Consider the following 20,877-nt stretch of genomic DNA (forward strand, 5'->3'; position numbering starts at 1 on the left):
CGGGGGTGCAACAGCCCATATGTTTGCATCTGGTGATAAGTGGAACCACTGGCGCTTTGTTGCGAATGCGCGGCGTTTAATTTCAGGCAAATATTAAAAAGAGGAGTTCACCGAAGTGTTGAGGCGAACGGCGATGATGAAGAAATCTGGACCGAGACCGCCCGGCCGTGTACAGCGGACGCATTCCGACGGGGGCGAAATGCAAAACAACCGTTTATTTAAATTTAGGAGAAATTTAAAGACATTTAGTAGCGAGGTTTGTCTTTCATTAATCCGACCTAAATCTCATTCAGACATTTATTTACATTTATTTAAATTTAGGTGCATATTAAAGAATCCCAGGTGGTCAAAATTAATCCTGAGTGCCCCACTACGGCGTGCCTCATAATCGTATCGCGGTTCTGGCTCTTAAAACCAGATTTAAAAAAAAATTTTCTTTTGGTCTGAGACCGCCGCAAGCTCCATGTTATGAGCGGCTTTTTTCCGCCCCGGGCGCTCATATCATGGCAGAAGACACGCTCAGGCAGTAATTTAAGCATATTCAATGCTAAATATAGTTACGTTAAACTAAAGCGATGGTTGAGGAAGTTGAGAAAGCTAGAATACCGAGGCTGCCCCACACACAATCACAGCGGTAGCGGCGTTCGCATGCCCTCTCATGCACGGTTGCGCCTCTAGCGGCGGGCGCTGGCTCTATATGAAACTGAGGCGGCAGTTTCGTGACCAGAAAAAAAAGATGGAAGGACTCTGCCAAGACGCACGATAAAAAAGTCAACCGGTATATAGTTTATCTTTGTTTGCAGCCTTTGTACAAGCGTTACATTTTAATGTAAATAGCATTCTTTGCTTACTTCAGCCGTTTTGAATCTATCTATCTATCTATCTATCTATCTATCTATCTATCTATCTATCTATCTATCTATCTATCTATCTATCTATCTATCTATCTATCTATCTATCTATCTATCTATCTATCTATCTATCTATCTATCTATCTATCTATCTATCTAATCTGCTTGCTTAGGCCGCTATGTATGTGATTCTGGTCGCGATGCCATCGAGGTCATTCAATTGTCACCATTCCAGCCCTCATCTGACTCTCGTAAGGCCAGCCTAGTTGTCTAGTAGATGGTACCAGGAGAAATTGGCTCGGGGTCGTGATGCCATCGTGGCCGTTGCGTCACCGTCATACTACATTGTAATCCAACACTTATGTATTCATCGTCGCTCCATCATCGCCATAACGTCGCCATACATCCGTTGTTACGCCTCTATGATGATGACGCCGTAGTCGCTCCACAGTCATCATCCCATCTTTGTGGACTTACCCTCGTCATGGGTCGTCGTCACCCCTTTCCGACCCGGTGGTTCGAGTTGCATAATGGGTCGGGCCGCTAAGTATGGCGTCGTCCTTGCGATTCCGTCGTGCTCGTTGCATCATCGTCATTGCAGCTTTGTCTTCCGACACTCATCACGCTATCGTCGTGACGCCATCGTCGTCATGCATCCGCCGCCACACCCCTCTATTGATGTCATCTAGGTCGGTCCGTATTCGTCAATCCATATTGTTTATCTTACTGTCGTCAGGCCGTATTCACGACGGTTTCAACTCGAACCCAATCGCCCAAGTTGTCCAACAGCTGGGACCATTAGGTTCGCGGTCGTGATGCCGTCTTGGTCGTGGAATCTCCATCATGACATTTTGTAATCCGACAGTCGTCATGCCGTCGCCGTCACGCCATTTCTGTCATAACGTCGTCACGCATTCGTTTTCACACCGCTATAGTGATGCCGTCAAGTTTGTTCAGTCGTCAACATTCCAGCTTCGTGATCTGACTCTCGTTATGCTGTCGTAGTCACACTTTCAACTCCGAACCAGTGGTCCAAATACTATGGGTCATAAGGGCTTTGTTCGGAGTCGCAATCCCGTCATGCTCATTGCATAGTCGTCATTCCAGCTTTGTCAGCCAGCTGTCGCGATGCCGTCATCATCATGCCGTCGTCGTCCACGCTGTGGTTTTACCGTCACTTCAATAAGTGACAGTAAAAGTTTTACCGTCACTTCCCACTGTCGTCATACCGCTTCCGTGGTTCCATCATCGTCAATCATCCTTCGTCATTGTATTTATCCATACTGTAGTCATTTAATCGCGATTATGACGCTCTTCTCATGCTACCTTCGTCAGTCGTCATCATGCATTCATCGTCAGATCATCGTCGTGATGTCATTGTGGTCATGCCATCATCGCTACTATAGCTACGTCATCTGACCCTCGTCATGCAGGTCGTCATCGCAGGTCATGCCATCGCCGTTATGCAGGTTTGGCGATACACTCATCGTCACGCTGTTGTCATCACACACTGGTCGTCATCCCATAATCTACATGCCGTTGTTTTGCCATTGTCGTCACTACATCGTCGCAATGCATTATTCGTCGTGCATTTGCGGTCATGCCTTTGTCGTCACGCTGTCCTTCCACCATCGTCGTTACTTCAGTATCGTCTTCACGTTGTCGGCATGCCGTCGTCGTCAATCCATCGACATCATTCCTTGTACTTCACTGTATCGTAATTATGCTGTCTTCATTCAATCGTGATTTATTATTCATTTATTCCAAATACACTCAAACGCAAATGCACTCTAGAGGGGAGTGGTTATCAAGGAACAGCAATTCATACAATGTTATACAAACAAAATGGTAATGCAGGGAATACTACGGCAGAATACAATAAGAAACAATAAAACAAAAACGGCGTGATACAAACAAAATGACTTCGGGGTCTTCATGCCGTTGGAGCCTTTGCTTTGTCTGCTGCTGGCGGGTTGAAATGAGGGCACTTGCAAAGAAGGTGCGCGATCGCTTCGCTGCACCCGCAAAAGTATAACATTGAGCTATTGGCCATTCCGATCAGAAAGGAGCACGCATTTGAAGATATATATCCAAGCCGCAGGTGGACCAGAAGGGTGCAGTTACGTTGGAGTAGGTCGGACGGAATACGGAGCTATAAATTTAGAGTTCGGGGCACAAAGGCGTCCATTTGTGAAATGAGACGAATTTCATTGAACCGATGTTGGGTTCCGAGCAAGCGCAAAAAGCTTTTTCGCGGCGTCCGCTCTTGAGAAAGGACTGGCAACGCGGTTGATGCCGTCATGGGCACATCGGGCATCTGCGTGCTCTTGATCATTGTCATGCAGGCCACAGTGGCTAGGCAACCACTGATATATTACATCGTGCCCTTCGTCAACTACTCGATGATGGATTTCTGTGATCTCTGCGGCGATCTCCTCATGCGATCCGCGATGCAGTGCGGACAGTAAACTCTGAATGATTGCCTTGAAGTCACAGAAGATTGTCCATAGATGGGGTGGCTCCTCCTGAAGGGAATGAAGAGCTGCGCGGAGGGCTAGTAGTTCAGCAGCTGCCGTTGATCACACATGTGACATTTTTAGCGGTATTATAACGGATCTTGCTGGCATCACCACCGCGGCAGCTGAAGTTGTAGGTACGACTGACCCATCGGTGTAAACATGTACGCGGCCACTGTGCCCCTCATGTAAAATACCTAATGGGGCCTGTTTTAGGGCAAACGACTGCAAGTTAGCTTTATTCGTGATTCCTGGGATGTTGAGGCGTATTTCAGGTTTGTTGCAGGCACATAACGGTGAGAATGGTGTCACTGTCGGCATGTAGCTCTTTGGCAACGAGGTACGATTGGCAACAGTTATACGATTGAAATTTGTGTGTCGCCATGCATAAGATAAAGAAGCATGATGGTGAGAATGTAGTCGGGCAACGTGCCAAATTTGCGTCCTGAGAACGTCGGTGGCTATGTACGGTGATATTGGGTGATCTCGCGCTACGGCAGTCGCTGCCGCCGTAGACGTACACTTAGACGACAGGCCTAGACACGTCCTTAGGGCACAGAGAAAAAAAGATATAAGAGGGGACACTCGGCGAAAAGTGGCAACAGGAAATACGTCACACTATAGTAATAACGCTAACAGTTTGCTGTCGCGAGCATCGAAAAAAAAAGAATGAGAAATTCGATCTACAGAAATTGTTTTATTTTTTTTTATTCTTTCCCGGCAAGGTCAACTTGTCTGCGTATAAATTAAATTAAACTTTGCGGCTTACTTACGTTGCCTAGCAACAAGTGAATCGGCGAATGACGAGCCAGATGCATGCGTGATTCGTCAGACACACCGCCGAAGCGAGCGAGACCGGCCGCGCATCTGAGCGTTGGCCTGTTCGGCCGCCCGTCTACCTGTTCTTCTACTCTTGGATTTAGCCGGATTAGGTGGGCTCCCGGCGAATTCTTGCGTTCCTTCTGAACTTCGGCATGGCACGACTGCACTATTGGACTACGGCAAGGTGAGAAATTTCGTTCGACACTCTACGACGCATTTCAAGGAATTAGGCTTAAGGCACGCCACCTAGGCTAGACTTGTGGCGCAGTTAACGAAAAACAGCGCGCCCGTCGTGGCGCAGTTAATATGCATTGATGACTCGCACTGGGAGATGTTTGCGATGCTTTCTATGAGCCCCAATATTATTTTAAACTATTTCGATAGTTTTTGGGCATGGTAGGCCTACAGCGTGTTTTGACGCAGTTTTGCGTGTATTTACTGAACCTTACTGCGACGAGTTCTGGTGCTTTCTCTGACCTTCAACATTATTGTAATTAATTTCGTTACTTTCTGGCGTAATTTTCGAGAGCAGTGGGCGCGCCAGGCGCTGTGAAGCGATTAGCGAAAAGCAGCTCGGCCGTGGTGCGCAGTTAAGTTTCGCGCTTTAATGCACCGACAAGTTCATGGCGCTTTTTCTGACGCGCAACACTGTTGAAAATTATTTTCAGTACTTTTTTTTTTTTACTTATGAGGCACGTTCGCCGCGCCTGTCATGATGCAACAAAGAGCAGCTCGGCCGTGGTGACAGTTTGGCACGTACTGAATCTTACTGCGACAAGCTTGTGACAATTTTTATGGCCCCGTGCACAACCAGTTTAAGCTTTCTTTCGGTACTGACACTTGTCGGAAATGCGACGAGCACTTGCTAATAGTGATAACACGGGAACGTGTTGCTTGCGCCAGCAGAACGCGCAAAAGATAACACCAAGGGGCTGAAATGCCAGGAACTTGTAGCTCGAAAATTCTGTCTTCTGAACGACTGAAAACAGGTTTTGCAGACTGAAAACAGGCTTTGCACCCAAGCATTTGTCTTGAGCGCGAGTAGAAGGAATTCTGCGAGCGTCCTGCATGGTCTGGTTGAGACCCTGTGTTGTTGCCACCTCTGTGTATTCGTAGCGTACTATCGCGTCGGTTGTAGCCAAGTTCTGGAAACGCGCTGTAACCCGTGTATGCGTGCTATTAAAATACAGGAAATAAGGCCCGGCAAGAAAAGAATGCTTGCAAATAGAATGTTTTCGTGATGCACGGTATTGTTTGAGGATGAGTCGGGTATTTTATACGCCATGTATGTAAAAGCAAACTGATTTTCTTTGTAATGCCACCCATTCACCACTTTCACACGCTTCGCCTCTACACGCGTTATTCTTGCATGTTAATACCTAAATGACACGCGCTTGTAATTTAATTTTTTCAGCTGACGTCGTCTGGTGGTGCTTCCTACGGGAACTGCTGCTGCTTACCTGGTGCCACAACGTTGGATGAATGCAGAAAAGCCCGCAACGAGCTTCTATATAGAATAAAATAAACATTTCCTCATTTAACAAGGCGTCTTGCGTCTTTATGAAATTGCACGTGGCACATATTCGATGGAGGCTTGTAAAGATCGTTCGCGATCAATTTTACTTAATAAACGATTTCGCACGAATACCGCGCGCGGTCGAGCTGTAGAACCAAAAAAAAAAGGAAACTTGGCAGCTGGTGAGACGCGTACCAACTAGCATTCAAAACGCGCGCGCACTAAACCGAAACCGCAAGTGTGGTTCAGGTATTAACGCCGGCGGCTTGGTGCGCTGCAGTAATTTGGGCCGCTGGGTTCTATGGAAGTGTCCGCTCTTGTTGTATTCGTTTCTTTATGCTTAGGGATTGAACTTGTAGTTCCTGGAATGTGCGCAGGTTTATGGTTCAATAAAATTGAAGTATACATACTGGTCAGCTGTGGAAACAACAGCGGAACGTAATGACACGATCGAATAAATGTCCATATAGCAAAAAATGACAGAGAACCAAACGAAATAACGATGCAATTTAGTAGCTGGCTGTAGTTAAGAATATATTTTTGAACATTGAAGTTTCATGCTGGCTGAAACCCCAAGAGGTATTGGAAGCAGTGCAGGGAAAACAGTACAAAACAAGAACACACAGGACAGTGCTCTGACAGTCTTATTGTTAGGTCCCGCGTTTAGCGTTGTTCGCCTTGTAGGCACGTGCCAGATTAGTCACCGAATCACTTTATTGCAGCTAATTCAGAGAGTAACATATTCCACATTTTGGAATGTGTAAAGAGTAGGGCGCCCAGATCAGGGCAGAAGAATAGCGCAAACTACAGGACCGGCGCTTGTCGTTTGTGTTCTGCTTCTGTCCTCATATCTGCGCTCTGCTCTTTACACATTCAAGCATGAACCAACTAGCCCAAGCAAGAGTTTTACATGAGCAAATTCCACATTTGTCAGCCGTGGAAATCAATTACTGTTTCAATATATACGGCATAACACTTTGACTGGTTAAAATTGTTTGAAACGCGTCTCGTATTGTGGGATGGTATAAAGACGATTCGGGGAAGTAAACGAAAAAATTACGCCTACAAGATTATTGATATAATTTATGGAAATATAACTATCTCAATATATAACATATGGAGATAGTTATATTTCATATACTTCTTTTATACTTGGGCTTGAGGTGCATAAACTCGTAAGAGCCGATTATTGTGGGAGGTAAAAGTATGCGTTTATTGACTACAGCGCGTTGTAACACGCAGTTCGCATCTGGGCTGGCAAAGGGGCACTTATCGTTTCGCAAACATGTAATAATGCCCACGTGCCTCGTGATAAGACTCGTATCTCCTCCTCCACGACTGCACTCCTGTACAAGGGGCTAAGCCTTGCATGATAAGAGCACTCTCGCATGCTGATGTAAACGGCGCAGAAATTCAATTTCAACCCCCCCAGACCGCATTGAAGAGTCGCTTCAAAAGCATTTGCGGAACACGAGCCGTTAGTAGATTGACTCCGACATAGCTTTTGGTCCAATATCATTGCCGCACGAAAACCCGCAAAGTCCCATTTATGACATGGGACAAGTCCCATGTCATCGGGCGAATGTACACGGATCCCATCCATAAATAAACCCGTGCGTTCTCACATGCGGGACTTGCCTCATGTGATCTGCCTGAAGATGCCGGATATTAATGTCTACAGAGTGCATGCACCGTTCTTGGGAATAAGTAGCTGTGTATGGAATGCGAATGCACATGTTCCTATGGGTGGACAGCGCAACCCGGACGAAGGACGAGAGGAAGTACACAACACTAGCGCAGACTAACAAATGGTTTATTATTTCAAGCAACGCACTATAATATACAGAAAATGTAAACACGTGTAAAGTGACGTTTACAATGGTGTTAGCCTATCTTGCCATTCAAAAAATCAGTTTCTTTGTCCTGCAGAGTGATAGAAGGCTGGCTGACGCAAGCCAGCCTTCTTGCCTATCTTGGCTTGAATGGCAAGATAGGCTAACACCCTTGTAAACGTCACTTTACACGTGTTTACATTTCCTGTATCTTATAGTCCGTTGCTTGAAATAATAAACCAGTTGTTAGACTGCGCTCGTGTTGTGTACTTCCTCTCGTCCTTCGTCCGGGTTACGCTGCTCACCCATAGGAACATGTTTCATCACCAACTCGCCCAGCTTGCCGTCTTAATGGAATGCACAATTTGATCTTTAACGAAACAATGAGTCAGAAAGAAATGTCAGAAAATTCAGTGGGGTTAACTAGGTGCAACTCGGTTCGCTGTTTTAAATCAAAAGGGAGAGTGGGATGCCGGTATAAAAGGAAAATGGGAACATAAAATGAAAGGGATCAGGGAAAAAGAAAGGAAAATCTTTCCTTCGATTGAAGGATAATGCAGGGGTCCTAAGGACAAAGATTTCGAAGAATTTACAGGAGCACATAATCGCCGGAAAGAAATGAATTGCCAGTCAATAAAATATGCTCGACGGCCTCGAATTTATTACAGATATGTGGCATACACTCTAAAAACAGTTGCACCCAATGAGGTGTATATTTGCCACGCAACACTAATCGTCATCTGTCTTGCCCGCATTTACTTTCTATAGCGGTGCGAGCCCGGTACTTCCAAGTCACAAACGGCACGCGCGTTATCAGCATGACAGAGCATTTTCGACAGGAAAGTAACGAGCGCTGCGTTTTAAAGAAAGGAAATGCGGGTAATACAGATGACGATTATTGTTGTGCGGCAAATAAACACCCCAAAGGGTGTAAACTTTTTTAGAGTGTAGAGGGGACAAAGCCAGAACATGCTTATGTATAGGGAATTCAGTGGTGGAATACGAGAGCCTGATTTCGAGAAAGAAATGTCCAACTACGGTACGTGGGACGATCTCTTCACACCCGGCATTGGTGTGCAGCATTTCTTTACTTGTATCATCTGCCGACTGTAGGAGAAAGTTATCAAATTATTTCTGTCTTAGCAGTAAGATCGCCGTATTCCCCACCACACTTACGGCAGGTACAGAATGCCGCTACGCTAGCGTTTGTTACCCTTTCTGGAGGTCACGTCCTTTCGGAATCACAGATGGATCCTACACAATGCACGGACATCTAGATCTGTTCTTCCATGCGGTTGTACTTTTGAGTTTGTTATTTCGCCCTTGTTCACGCGCACTTGCTCTCTCCGATAAGCAGGGAAGCTCGGTTGGGGCGGTGCCGGGCCTTGCGCATGCGCTGCTGAGCTCGTCGCTTCACCGGCCAGTCGACGCTGGCGCGGTACTGGTAAAGAACTTCGACGTGCATGGTGAAACGTTACTTTGTTTTGCCACTGTACACTAGCAATGCAATGTGTTTGCTAGCAATTGGAGAAATGAGAGAGCGGGCACTGTCTACAGTTCATGCCCCTGTAGGGTTGTGGAAATGTTACTCCGTGTATTAGGTTTGTAATTTGCGCCTACGAACATGAACTAAACAAAGAAAATCGTCTGTAGCCGCCTTCGCTTCATAAAACTCCCGTACGAAGAAATTTGCGTGCACAAATGACAGCGAAAACGAGAGAAACCATGTGAATCTCGTGTGCAGGCACACGAGGCGCGTTTCCGCCGTCTCTGTGGTGTCGTTGGTGCGACGGCGCTTGCACTGCCCGCGCGGCTCAGCTAGCCGAGTAGGGTTTGTCCCGCAGCCGAGCTGATACACGCGTCAGGCTCATTGTCCCGCGGTCTGCTGTAAGTGCCAGGGAGAGCACGCAGGACTTGCTGCGAGGGCTAGCCGAGAAGGCTTGATGCGTGCTGTGTTCTCGGTGTTGGAGGTCACGTGGGCTGCTGAGTTTCCCAGGCGCGGCACAATATGGTGAAAGAAGCGGCGGCATGTAACTTTCATTTTCGGACAAGAACGTGAGCGCCCCATGAGCGGCCCTTCTCACCACGCCCGTGTCGGGACCGTGAGTGCTCGGCTATCAAGGTAACTCTGTTCATACGCGTCTTCAGACGCCCGACACTACGTGTGCATGCTTAATTTGTTAAGAAGTCGTGTTTTTTTAGAACACGAGAATCAGAGCTCGTGTACCCTTTGCTGAGTACGCTCTCGGAGTGGACAGGGTTGGTTTTCAGCGAAACCACTTAAAGTAGGTAAGCAGGATCTGTGGGTTGAAACCTAGCAGACATGGGGCCCTGTAACCTGAAACTATTCCAATAACCTTTTATTCCAATTTCCTGACGTAAAATTTGCGTAACCGCCGACGCAAGCATCGGGCGGTGACCTGCAGGTTTGTCTGAACAGACCAACAAAATGCTTTCCTCGTTTAGAGGAGGTCGTTTTTGTTTGCTTTAAAAACGAATAACGTTGCCTACATTGAGCGGCTTGTCTTATCTAATTGGCTGACAAGAGGCGAGGAGCATGCTCAAGTGGAGAGGGATTCGACGGAGCCGAGCCAGTGCCTTGAAAATTGCTAACCGGATGAAAAGGGTGGTGCCGGCGCATGTGATTGGTTTTTTCCCTTAGTTATCTTGCGGTGGCTGGTCGAAAATCGCGACGGCATGCAGTGGAAGGTTAAGAATGCTATTAAATCGGATCGTCACCAAAGAATAGTTGGCAGAACGAGGTTGCAAACATGCCGAAAGGGCTCTAAAACGTTACATGGCCACGGAAAAAGCTTTATTGTATACAAATAAACCCATGCTCTCCGGCAGGTGCGAGCAGTCAGTGCCTGAGCCACCGGCGGCAGCCATCTTTTATTCCTTTCGGAACGGGGCAGTCTGCGGCTATTCCGATGAAAACTCAGTTTTGTTCGGAATATTATTGCATCTTTAACGCGTAAAGGTCACTTTGACGTGGTGAGTTCTCGCGGTTTTGTGACGTCGCGTGACAGGCAGGTGAAGTGGGTGTCGCCCGAAAGCTTTTGACAATAGCCGAGCGCTGATGGTGAAAAGGCGTTGAATTATAAATAACTATTTTTTTTTTGTTCTTCTCAGTCATGCATATCAGATAGGGAGCTATCGCGGTTTTCGTGATGTCGCGGGGCAGACAGACGAAGTGGGGGTGGTTCAAAAAAGATTTTGACCAGTGGCGGAAGGCTGACTGCAGTGTTGGAAAAGAAAAGTTTGAAATAGCTTCCCGTTATAGCACCCATGGTGTAGTTCCGGAGTAGGTGTATTGGCGAAAAAAAAATCGTGCTGGTGAGGCGTCCAGAGACTGTCAGGTGGTCTCCAGGTCCACACTTTAGGAGGTGTTAAGGAACCTTGCACTGGATGTGTTGATCAATGAGGGCTATTAGAGGTTCGCTTTCTGCGGAAGCTATTCTTGATGTATGCTTATTATGAGTTTGCATTGATTAATTTATTCGTCATGATTGCACTTGTTATTGCCTTTGGAACGAAGTCTGATGCAACGTGCTGTTCCGCGCGCGCGGGCAGCTCCTATGAGTGTTCATTTTTTCGCAATCGCATGAAATGTTCTGTTATGCGTAGCAGCCGAGCTTTCCGCTCCTCCTGAAATGCACATTACTTGCTTCTGCGAGTCGGGCATTTTAATTTTGTTTAGATAATGAACAAGTTGGAAAGCGGAAGGTAATTTGGTGCAACAAAGGAGGGCAATATTTAAGTTCAGTGTCAATAATTCTACTGGATGAACTCTACACCTGAATGAGAAGACAAATTGTTGACAAAGAAAGGTTCTTGAAACTTTGGCATTTGAGGATGTGCATCCCAGTTTGACGAATTCCCCTGTGGAACATGGCCGCTTCCACATCATTACGCATTTTTGATAGATAATTCATTGAATTTAGCTTACAGTTGATCTGATGTCTTCCGCAATGAGAAAGCTGAAGGAGAAAGCACACCACGCATTGTTATTTGCTACACAAAATACAGTCTGGCAAGTTCACTTTGGACAGGTCTCCATAATTGAGCATCTTAATGGTTATCCTATGAGGGAAATAGCTGAGGCACACTTTGTTTTAATTAGAAAGCGCTTGTCTCATCCAGCCATTCGGCCGTGGCATTATCAATAATACTGGACTTTTCTTTTCATATTAGACTTGATATTTTCTTTTGTGTAACTCTCGCATTCTTTTACGTCTACTGAAGGAGTTTCATTGCGTACGTTTTTTTCCGTCAAACAATTCGTATTTCTCTTTCAGTCACCTCGTGTTGCATACCGGTCATCCGATTATCACACGTTAGCCGCCATTCTCTCACTATGCCGTGGAGTGGCATTCGCGGACCGGCGTCATTTTGCAGTGCCTTGCTTGACACTTGTAGCGCGACGGCGCTTCGGGATGCGGGAAGCAGTGGGCGGCTTCCTGTTGCGTCAGGCTGGTTGCAGCGCCTGCTCCTCACTGTGCTTTCGCTGTCAAGTGTATAGGCGCCGACAAAAGTGGTGTACTCCACGCAGCGGGAGACGGAGCAATGGTAAACTGCATCGCAACGCCATCTACAGGCAGCATCTGGAATCCAGACAGCCAATGGGTGCCCTTTATTATCTGCAAGCATGTCGCTTGACTCGCGTCGATGTTTCGTGCTTCGGCTCGCCAAAATGCCGAGCGACGTCGCTGCAGTAGCAATCTGCGTGGAGTATACCACTTTTGTCGGCGCCTGTACATATGTTTTCGAAACAAATATATATATATATTAATTGTTGCGGCGATATGGAATATATCCCGCAGTGGCAGTCACTGTCGTAGTAATGTTAACTGGAATTTCTTTACAGATTGCAACACACAATCCGAAGTCTATTCATGACCAAGGACTTTCGCTTAGAACCCGGAGAAATGGCCGTACTGCACGAGAAAATACGGTATGCGCCACTGATCGCACCGATTGCTTCTTTTGAACGTCACTGACATCTTTGACTGCAACCGTGTTATCTGCCTCTCATACAAATTGAACAGACTTCATGCACTGTGTCAAGAGGTGCTATGTGATTGCACTGGAATCACGACGCCTACGTAATAGATGCTGACGTCATCGTCACGGGACGCTACATGGCGCCCAGTTCTTGGGAGCACTAGAAGCGCTCAGGACAAGGATACCCGCAATGTCCAGGCGTTCGTCAAAACAATCTTATCGCATTAATACTCGATAGCGTGCGTGTGTGTAACTGTGTGTTATTCTTCAATACGTGCCCCATGTCAGCTGATGTTGCATGTGGTGGCACTCCCACTGGCCTGAGCACCTGCGTATTCAAGGTGCCTAGTTATAGGGCCGTGTCTTCTTTGGTGTAAACAACCAGCCAAAAATAAATACAAGATAAAGCGAAAGCCGTAATACAGGGCTGAGAAAAAATGGCGGTCATCCGCACATTTAGAGATGGTCCATCCCTTTCTTTTTATTCGCATTACTGCCACTCTCGACCGAGAAAATACCAGTTGCACATATTAAACGTAGATAGCGCAATATATATCGATGATACGCAAGGGGAAAGCGGGAGAACAGCATCAGAGTTCTTGAGTAGAGACGCTGACAGTATTACTACCGCCTCTCTTCGGTATTCTAGGTACGCACGGCAGCTAGTTTTCTCTAGAAACGTCACGAGGGCACGCAGGAATGAGTGCTCAAAACTGCATGCTCACGAGGTGGTGACGTTATGATTTAGCCATGACTTGAGGCGCGCAGTGAACCTTCAGAGTCCTGTGAGAGTAATGCCAGGAGCGCAAACCGAGGCCCCTCACCACGGGTGCAGAGAAAACCAGTGGCCCGTATATAAATGGCTGCAGCATTTGATAACCCGCGGATTACTCGAACGTTACAGTCCGGCACCTATAGGCTTGGGTATTTCTTTTGTACTGTTTTGCGTACTTTGTTTTAAAGGTATTAGATCTGTGTGCTGCTTCGTCTATGGTAAAGTTGTGCATGAAAGAAGAAAAAAAGAAGCTTAGTAGAATTTAGTGAATTAATCGGAGTTAGGGCGCGCCAGATTTGCGTTTTAAGACCTGATAGAATCCGTTGGTATGCACAAAGATACAAAGGGTGCAACGATTCCAACAGATCAGTGGTAACTTGACACTATCAGGATATATGCACGAATTCTATGGAGAGCGTAATCACAGCAGTTTAAATGGTCCGGTCAAAGGAATGCATTAAATGCTGCACGAAAGAGTGCTGGTTCACTAAATCATCTGCCTTGTCGCACTGACTTGTTCCTTGAGTTCAATTAGGTTGCAGTGGCAATAGAGCAAGCGCACTTCTGTGCGGCACCTAAGGTCTTCTGTGAATGAACATCTTAAATTTTTAAACACACTTTCACTTTCACAGAAGGTAACCGAAGGCTGTCTGGTGTGTACATGGTTGTACTTTGAGCGCTGTATATAGACCATATACCACTAAAATGCTACAAGTTTACGCTTTGATTTATTTAAATGTTCATGCGCATGACTTGAAAAAAAAAGTTTGTGGTTGAAGTAACCAATCTCTCTACAGCAGCAATATTACACATATTAAATACTTCGGAAGTACTTCCACGTGAACTACACTTGTTCTGATTATGACCGCTTCTCTATCTTAATCTCTTTTTTTTTTTGCACGGGCTGTGACAGTGGGTTGAAACTCAAAGCGCAATATTCAAGTGCATACAGTTGCATTGGTGGTGTCAGATGTACTGTCAGCGCCAGCCGTTCCGTGGTTGATTGAGAATCATAAAAACCCATGGTCAAGTGCTGCTGCTACAAAACATCGATGTCGGAAGCGCATTTGAAGTCGGAGACAGAGACACAGCAAAGCAATAAGAAGTTGAGGCCCGATGTCTATGAAGGAAAAAGACAGTGGCCGTTCTTGAGAAAATCTGATGAAGATTAACCTCTACATTCGTGCCGAATTGGTGAGAAGCTCAGGAATACACATCCGTGGATAGTTTTTTTTGTTTTTGTCATGTGTTCGAGATTCAATGAAGTGTGCGCCTTTGTTCTTAAAGTGTTATTCGTTATTTTAGTAGAAGTTTCATGCGGGATTCCAAATAACTTGAGCGTTGCTAATGAGTAAAAAGAATTTTGCCAACCTTCCTCTCATAAAAATTTTATTCTTCCTCTTGTTTTCTCCTGCTTTTCGGACCAATTGACAGAAGGGCTGTGTGGAATCTTTTCAGTCGTCGTTTGAATTTTTCTTCTTTTTAATGACAGGACGCTGGGAAGCTCGAAGGCAGGGCCTTTCCTGTTCGACTCATTCAAGGTACATTTGCGACTCGATATTCTTGTGCACTATATTTCAGTCACTTAGCCGTTGTCTTTTGCTGTTTCAGCGCGAAATTGAAATCTGCCTCACCGCTTTGCTGCAAAAACTGCAAGCTGTGCCAAGTAAGACTTTGCTCACGAACTACACGATTGCCAGTCAGACCACCGGTAATAGGTATGAGAATTCCCACATTAAGTACACGTTTGGGAAAAATTCAGCAGCAGGGTGTCAAACTCGCTTCGTACGATTGTTGTTACTCCGTTGTTTTGAAGTACAAGTTGTTGAGATGTATGCCCCCTTTGAAAGCGTTCACATGCATCCGTTTGTTTACGGTTGTCATAACACTCACCTGCCGATAACTTGTCAGGCGTACGCTTGTCGACAACATGATGCAAAGTGAGAACAGTGGCCCTTTCGAAACATTAAGCTTCTGGAGCGCACTGGTGACGTGCCTGTGAGTGCACTCCTGTAGTCATTGTCTGTGAGCAGCTTGCGCTTTCCAGGCGACATTCCATGAGGTTCATATTATGGTTGGCACTATGGCCTTTGTTACGGTTGCCCACTCTGCGCAAATATATTTGTGTAATGAGATTTCGACTTAGTGACGATGCAGGTCTTCCCAGTAAACCTTGGAAGATCTTGTATGGCAGACCACAGGGTTGGTTCTTGTAGTCAAACGTTTGACAAGCAACGGCCTGGCCAGGTTAAAACATAGTGTATCAAATAAATCTTTAACAGTGACCAAGCGTCGACAGATGTCACGTTTGATGGACGTTAATAAGATCAGCATGTCTACAAACACGTCAACAGGACCCCCAGAAGCATCTGGACACACCTTAGATTGGGACGGCGCAAGCATCTGGGTGACAGGCTTAAATGTGCTATCATTAACGCGTTTAGAATCACTGAGCATTCGAACTACGTGAAACACCTTTAACGGAAATGATGACCATCTTCACCTCAATATACGAAGTCTTTTCGTCGCGAGTTCACTTACTCAAACACATTTGTTTAATTTGTTACAGTGGCGACAAGACTTGCCAGTGACCATAATAGCTATACTATGGTTGTTTATTTGTAAGACATAAGGGAATGTATTCTCCCTGCCTGCAGTCTGTGCAAAAAAAGCTCTTCGCTTTTTGAGGCAGATGCATGACGAAGGGAGAATTCAAACATTTCTACGAGGAGCTCCTACTTCATTTCTAGCTCGCACTTGAATAGAGTTGCATGCATGTCAACGAAGGACACACATGGTTCGCTTTTTAGAAACTGATTGTATCTTAAGTTACGCGTTCGTGTCCCCATTTGCAATTTGCGCATATATTATGCATTGAATAGCAACGAGAGGCCACGCATGACATGTGGGACTGCGCCTTAATAGTTTACTGCTGGTCGTAGCTTACTCCTTCTCTTAATTTACATGCTCGAATGACGCATTATTATATAGATAATCTTTTCAATGCTGGTCGACTCACTGGAGCTATCTTCTACTCTCTCCTAAACATGCAGGGAATCTCGTATATTTACGTGGTTCGATATAGATAAGCTGCCAGGACCTTCTTGACCAGTGCACGCTGAAAGTAGGAATGATAGGCTCGGTCATGTTGTGCATTCCCTAAGCCGCAATATATATTAGGTAATCCCGTATAACCTTTGGCGAAAGGAAATTGCTTCGCCGCGGAAGAGACAGCTGTAAAATTTTTTACTTGATCTGCTGCAGTTTACATCGTTGTGTTATCCTTTTTCATTTGTTTCTCATTTGCTGCAGGAGAGAAACTGCTGGAAGTGCTTTCCTCCGAATGGGAAAACTTGTTTCGACACGTCCTGCCCACCCTTGACATGATCTTGTACGTCGTCAAGGCACGCACCTTCCGACAATCACTTTCGCGTCAGTCCCTTAGACTCGAGAAACTGCCCCCACTTTTACGCGACTAGCAAATTTAATTGGCAACGTAAAGACCGTGAAATCAAACCTACTCGGAATCTCGCTGCGGCGCCTTCTAACGCTAAAGAGCTGTGAGATAGGACACGGTATACGCGAGCGCACGAAGTACACATCAGTGTCAGCATCCTGCGCTTCGCTGTTCCCTTCAGGCACGCACACACGCCCAGCCCGATTTGCCTGCGCAGCGTTGTTTGCGAGAAACACTGGTGAGGGCAGGTGTACGACTAAGATGTGTCACGTGCAATGCATTTTCAGCTTTTATTTTATACTGCTGAATCCAGTGCACTTGCCGCAGAAATAAAATTAAAAACAAAGGAAGCGGAACTTCACCATAAAAAAGAAAGAAAGAAAAAAAAAACCACAGAAGCTATTCCTCCCGACTCCTAGATTCATGGCCTGGTAATTTGTTGCAGTGGATGATGGGGCCTTTTGGATAACAAAACCAGGACGTGCACTCTCATGCGGCATTCGCACTGAAGGATGGTTTGTGGGCTTCCGTGTGCTTCCGGTTTGTGTGCTACCGTAGATCTCAACGGAGCTCGCCGCTGTAATGTGCCGTCATGCCGTGCGGTCAAGGGTCGCACGATAATAATAAATAACCTGCACGATGAACTGTCAAATTGTCCGAATGCGTATACAATCCATTATAGCGTTCAACGGAAAACACGAAAAAAAAAAGCGGGAACAAAATTGTGCATGCTGCGTCAAAGGCTACTATGAATTCGCGAGCGCAACTTGCCCATATGGGTACCTTAATCTTACAAAAGAAACCGAGCAAGTATAAAACAGAAAAATTTTGGTGTTGCGAGGAAGTATTCTCCTTGGTGAATTTATGTGCGTGGGAGTGGCTGATTCAACTTTTGTACTAACCACGCATTGGCAGGGTGCGGCCTAACGTAAAATTCTGCCTGACGCTTGCAACTCAAAAGCCAAGGCAACTACTTATATATTGCCACTTGCGACACACTGCGGAGCTCACGTTTAGGAACTGGCAGAAACTAGAATTTCTGAAGTAACATGCTCTTTTTTTGTCGTGTGTCTACGTAACAGTGTAAAATAAGAGCACAGATGTGATTATAGCCAGATCACAAATGCACTATCTCTCGCGATGTGCCGAAAAAAAGGAAGTGCCCCCCGACTAGTCGTGCAGCTCTTTTTCTCATTTCGCAGGTTTTTCTTTCAGGCATTGAAAACCTTTTATTTAGCATGTATTGAGCAACAGTAAGCCGGATAGCGAATCTTTTATGATGATCCGCAATTTTCTCATTGGTACTATTGCTCTGAATTTAATATCTGATCGGTTACCCAATTATTAATTACTGATTATGCAATTAGGTGGAATACAAGAATACACCTGTTCCAAACGATGACAAACAATATTACCACGGTTCTGTACAGCTATGTGGCGTTTACATTGTATTAAACTTCGGCACCAGTTACGTTAGACACGCTGAGAGAGACTGTCTGCAAGAATGTTGGGTATACTCCGAAAAGCGATGTCAAACGCTAAGCATTAGGCTCAGAAAGAGGGTTCACAGAGTTGAATGCTCTTAGCGTTCGGCCATATTATAGATGTTCTGCATGGTGTACGGGAGCCTCTTCGTCTAATTGTGGCCAGAGGTGACATTAGAGTTCTGTCAAAATTTTTCCAGGTATTAGCGTTGAGTTAAAGGGACCCTGAAACGATTTTGACCATTTTCTACAAACGTACTGAGTCGTTAGAGTAGGTCCTTCTGATTATTAATTGACACATCTAAGTGCTCCGCGTAAAGCGTGTAATTTATTATAAGGTTTTAAAAATGCACATCGCTGCCGATCGGAGCACGCTGCTCGGCGGAATTTTAAGCCGCCCCTACCCATATGACGAAAATCACCCATATGACGTCTGTGGGGCGAGCTATCCGATTGGCTGACCAGGGCGCGTGATCAATAATTTTTCCAACTTTATGGTAAACAAATGATCTTCGTAATAGTTGGAATGTTAGTTCATTTGTTTTTATAAGCTGAAAGTAACATAAAGAGAATGCACAAGAACGATTTTTAATACAATTAAGCACTTCCGGCACACAGCAAGTGTCGTCTGCTTGTGTTACAACGTACTCCATTTTGACGAGAGCTCCGCGGTCAGAGTCGGTCTCAGTCTTTTCGCGAGCACTATGATTCGACTTTGTTGCTTTGTGGACTGCAAACGTAGCGCCTGGCAATATGTCAAGCTGCGACGTCGTGTCCCTCTGCAAGGCAGCATACGAGCGAGCTGGCTGCTGCGCATCGGACTGCCGCTATCCGATCGGCGCCAGGGTTTGGGCGTTTGTGGCCGTCACTTTACACCGGAAGATTACTAACGCAATAGCGTTTCGCGAGTCCGGTATTAGGGCAAATGCAAGCGCAAGGGGACAGGGTCTGGCCGCTTGACTGTGCCGTAACGGGATGAGCCATGGGATGAGCAGAATCGCAAATGCGAATGGTCTGCACGGTGCAGCCACCTGGTGGCACAGAGCTCAACCATACACAGTAGCAGTAACGAAGTGTATTCTTCTTCGGCTGCTGGTGGGTATTTTTCGCAGGAGTGTAATCATCAACACTTTGTTTTTATAAATGTTTAAAATGTTTTACACTTGGTTAGAGCAATATTAGCGCTTTGTTTGCATGGTTAAGCGCTGCGCCAACAAGTGGCTGGACCGTGCAGACCGATCAGGCCGCACGTACGTCTGCGCTAATGTTCCTTCATCAGCTTGAGTTTATGCCACCAGTCATTTGCCGAAATGACCAGCTTGCCTATGGTTACCGGAATACCAGACACGTTCGGCGCTACGACAGAATGCTCGCAACGCACGCTGCTTCGATAGCTCTCGCTTGGGGCCGACGGCCAAGCAGCTAGCGGAGAGGTTTCACGCGGGCGGGGGCGGGCTCCAAAACAACCGGAAGTGGACGATGTGACGTCGCATCGTGACGCGAAACCAGTGAAGGCGGAGCTTAGCCCCGATCGCTCGGCGAACGAGTTGAGGAGGAAAAGCATGACTAGGGAGGAGGGTAACTTCTAATCGCTTGTAGCTCCATTAATACGTAACGCTTCACTTAAATTGTGGTGTGAATGTTCTACTTAAGCTGTACCCTACGCGTCTACAAAATATGTCCGAACCGTTTCAGGGGCCCTTTAAGCAACAGAACAGGCACTGGAGTGCCACGCACTCTCTCTCTCCTCGTTTACTTTTTTTTTTCTCAATGAGCGCAGAGTTCTTGGCGTCTTTATTGTGGCATTGGACAAAGTGTTGGCGGGAGTTGCGTATGATGTACATTGGCACCTATGATGCGCAGTAAATGATAAAGTGGTAATTTTAGCGCCTATCGTAACCGTGTGTATGCAGGGTAAGGGCTCAACAACCGTGAGACAAGCCTTTCTTGTGGTGCTCCGGGACGCAGTCGTGACAAAGCTGGACCTTGAAGGTTGGTAACTGCTATTATTGGGCACATCTTAAATAACCTAGCCTGCTTGTTGCGTGCATTGAACGTGCGTTCTCATTGCATGCGCTGTCTTGTAACCGCACACAAAAAAAGAAAACAGCGTTCTTCTTTTTCGGAAGCTAACCTTATTGTAATAAGGTGCCTTTATTTAAAGTACAGAAAATGCAAAGATGGGCCAGCTTCCTGCAGTTCCGTGTTTTATCTTCCGGAATGACTGGAAATCTTTGTGCCGAAATCTTCATTGCTAAGCTTGCAAATTCCCAGTTATCTATCTGCATTGAATTCTGCGGTTTTACGAGCCAAAACCACGATTTGAGTATGAGGCACACCGTAGCGGGTACTCCTGATCGATATTGACCATCAGTGCCCCCCATGCACGGTACACTGTCGTGTTTGCCTTTCGTCCCCATGGAAATGTGGTCGCCGCGACCGGCATAGGATTCCGCGATCTCGTGCCTAGTAGTGCAATACCATAGCCTCTAAGCCGTCGCTGCGGGCAGTTATTTATTCAAATTCCTTAAATTCTTCAAATTTGAATTCTTTGAACCACCATCTGAATAAGAGGTACGCCTTGTGGGAGCCTCAGGAATAATTTTGACCGCCTGTGTTT

The 20,877-nt window shown here is 46.1% G+C and overlaps 1 protein-coding gene across 4 annotated transcripts in view; it reads left to right on the forward strand.

Annotated features, from left to right (window-relative positions):
* LOC126540614 (proline-rich protein 5-like) overlaps positions 1-20,877 on the forward strand; it is a 47,162-nt gene that overhangs the window by 17,894 nt on the left and 8,391 nt on the right. For all 4 annotated transcript variants that reach the window (XM_050187451.3, XM_055076153.1, XM_055076154.1 and 1 more), the window contains 5 exons: positions 12,405-12,491; positions 14,809-14,857; positions 14,928-14,982; positions 16,629-16,720; positions 20,171-20,249. In XM_050187451.3, coding sequence (XP_050043408.1) covers positions 12,405-12,491; positions 14,809-14,857; positions 14,928-14,982; positions 16,629-16,720; positions 20,171-20,249 — 362 coding nt within the window. The remainder of the gene's footprint in view (positions 1-12,404; positions 12,492-14,808; positions 14,858-14,927; positions 14,983-16,628; positions 16,721-20,170; positions 20,250-20,877) is intronic.

Source organism: Dermacentor andersoni, chromosome 2, assembly GCF_023375885.2.
Source record: "Dermacentor andersoni chromosome 2, qqDerAnde1_hic_scaffold, whole genome shotgun sequence".
Taxonomy (NCBI): domain Eukaryota; kingdom Metazoa; phylum Arthropoda; class Arachnida; order Ixodida; family Ixodidae; genus Dermacentor; species Dermacentor andersoni.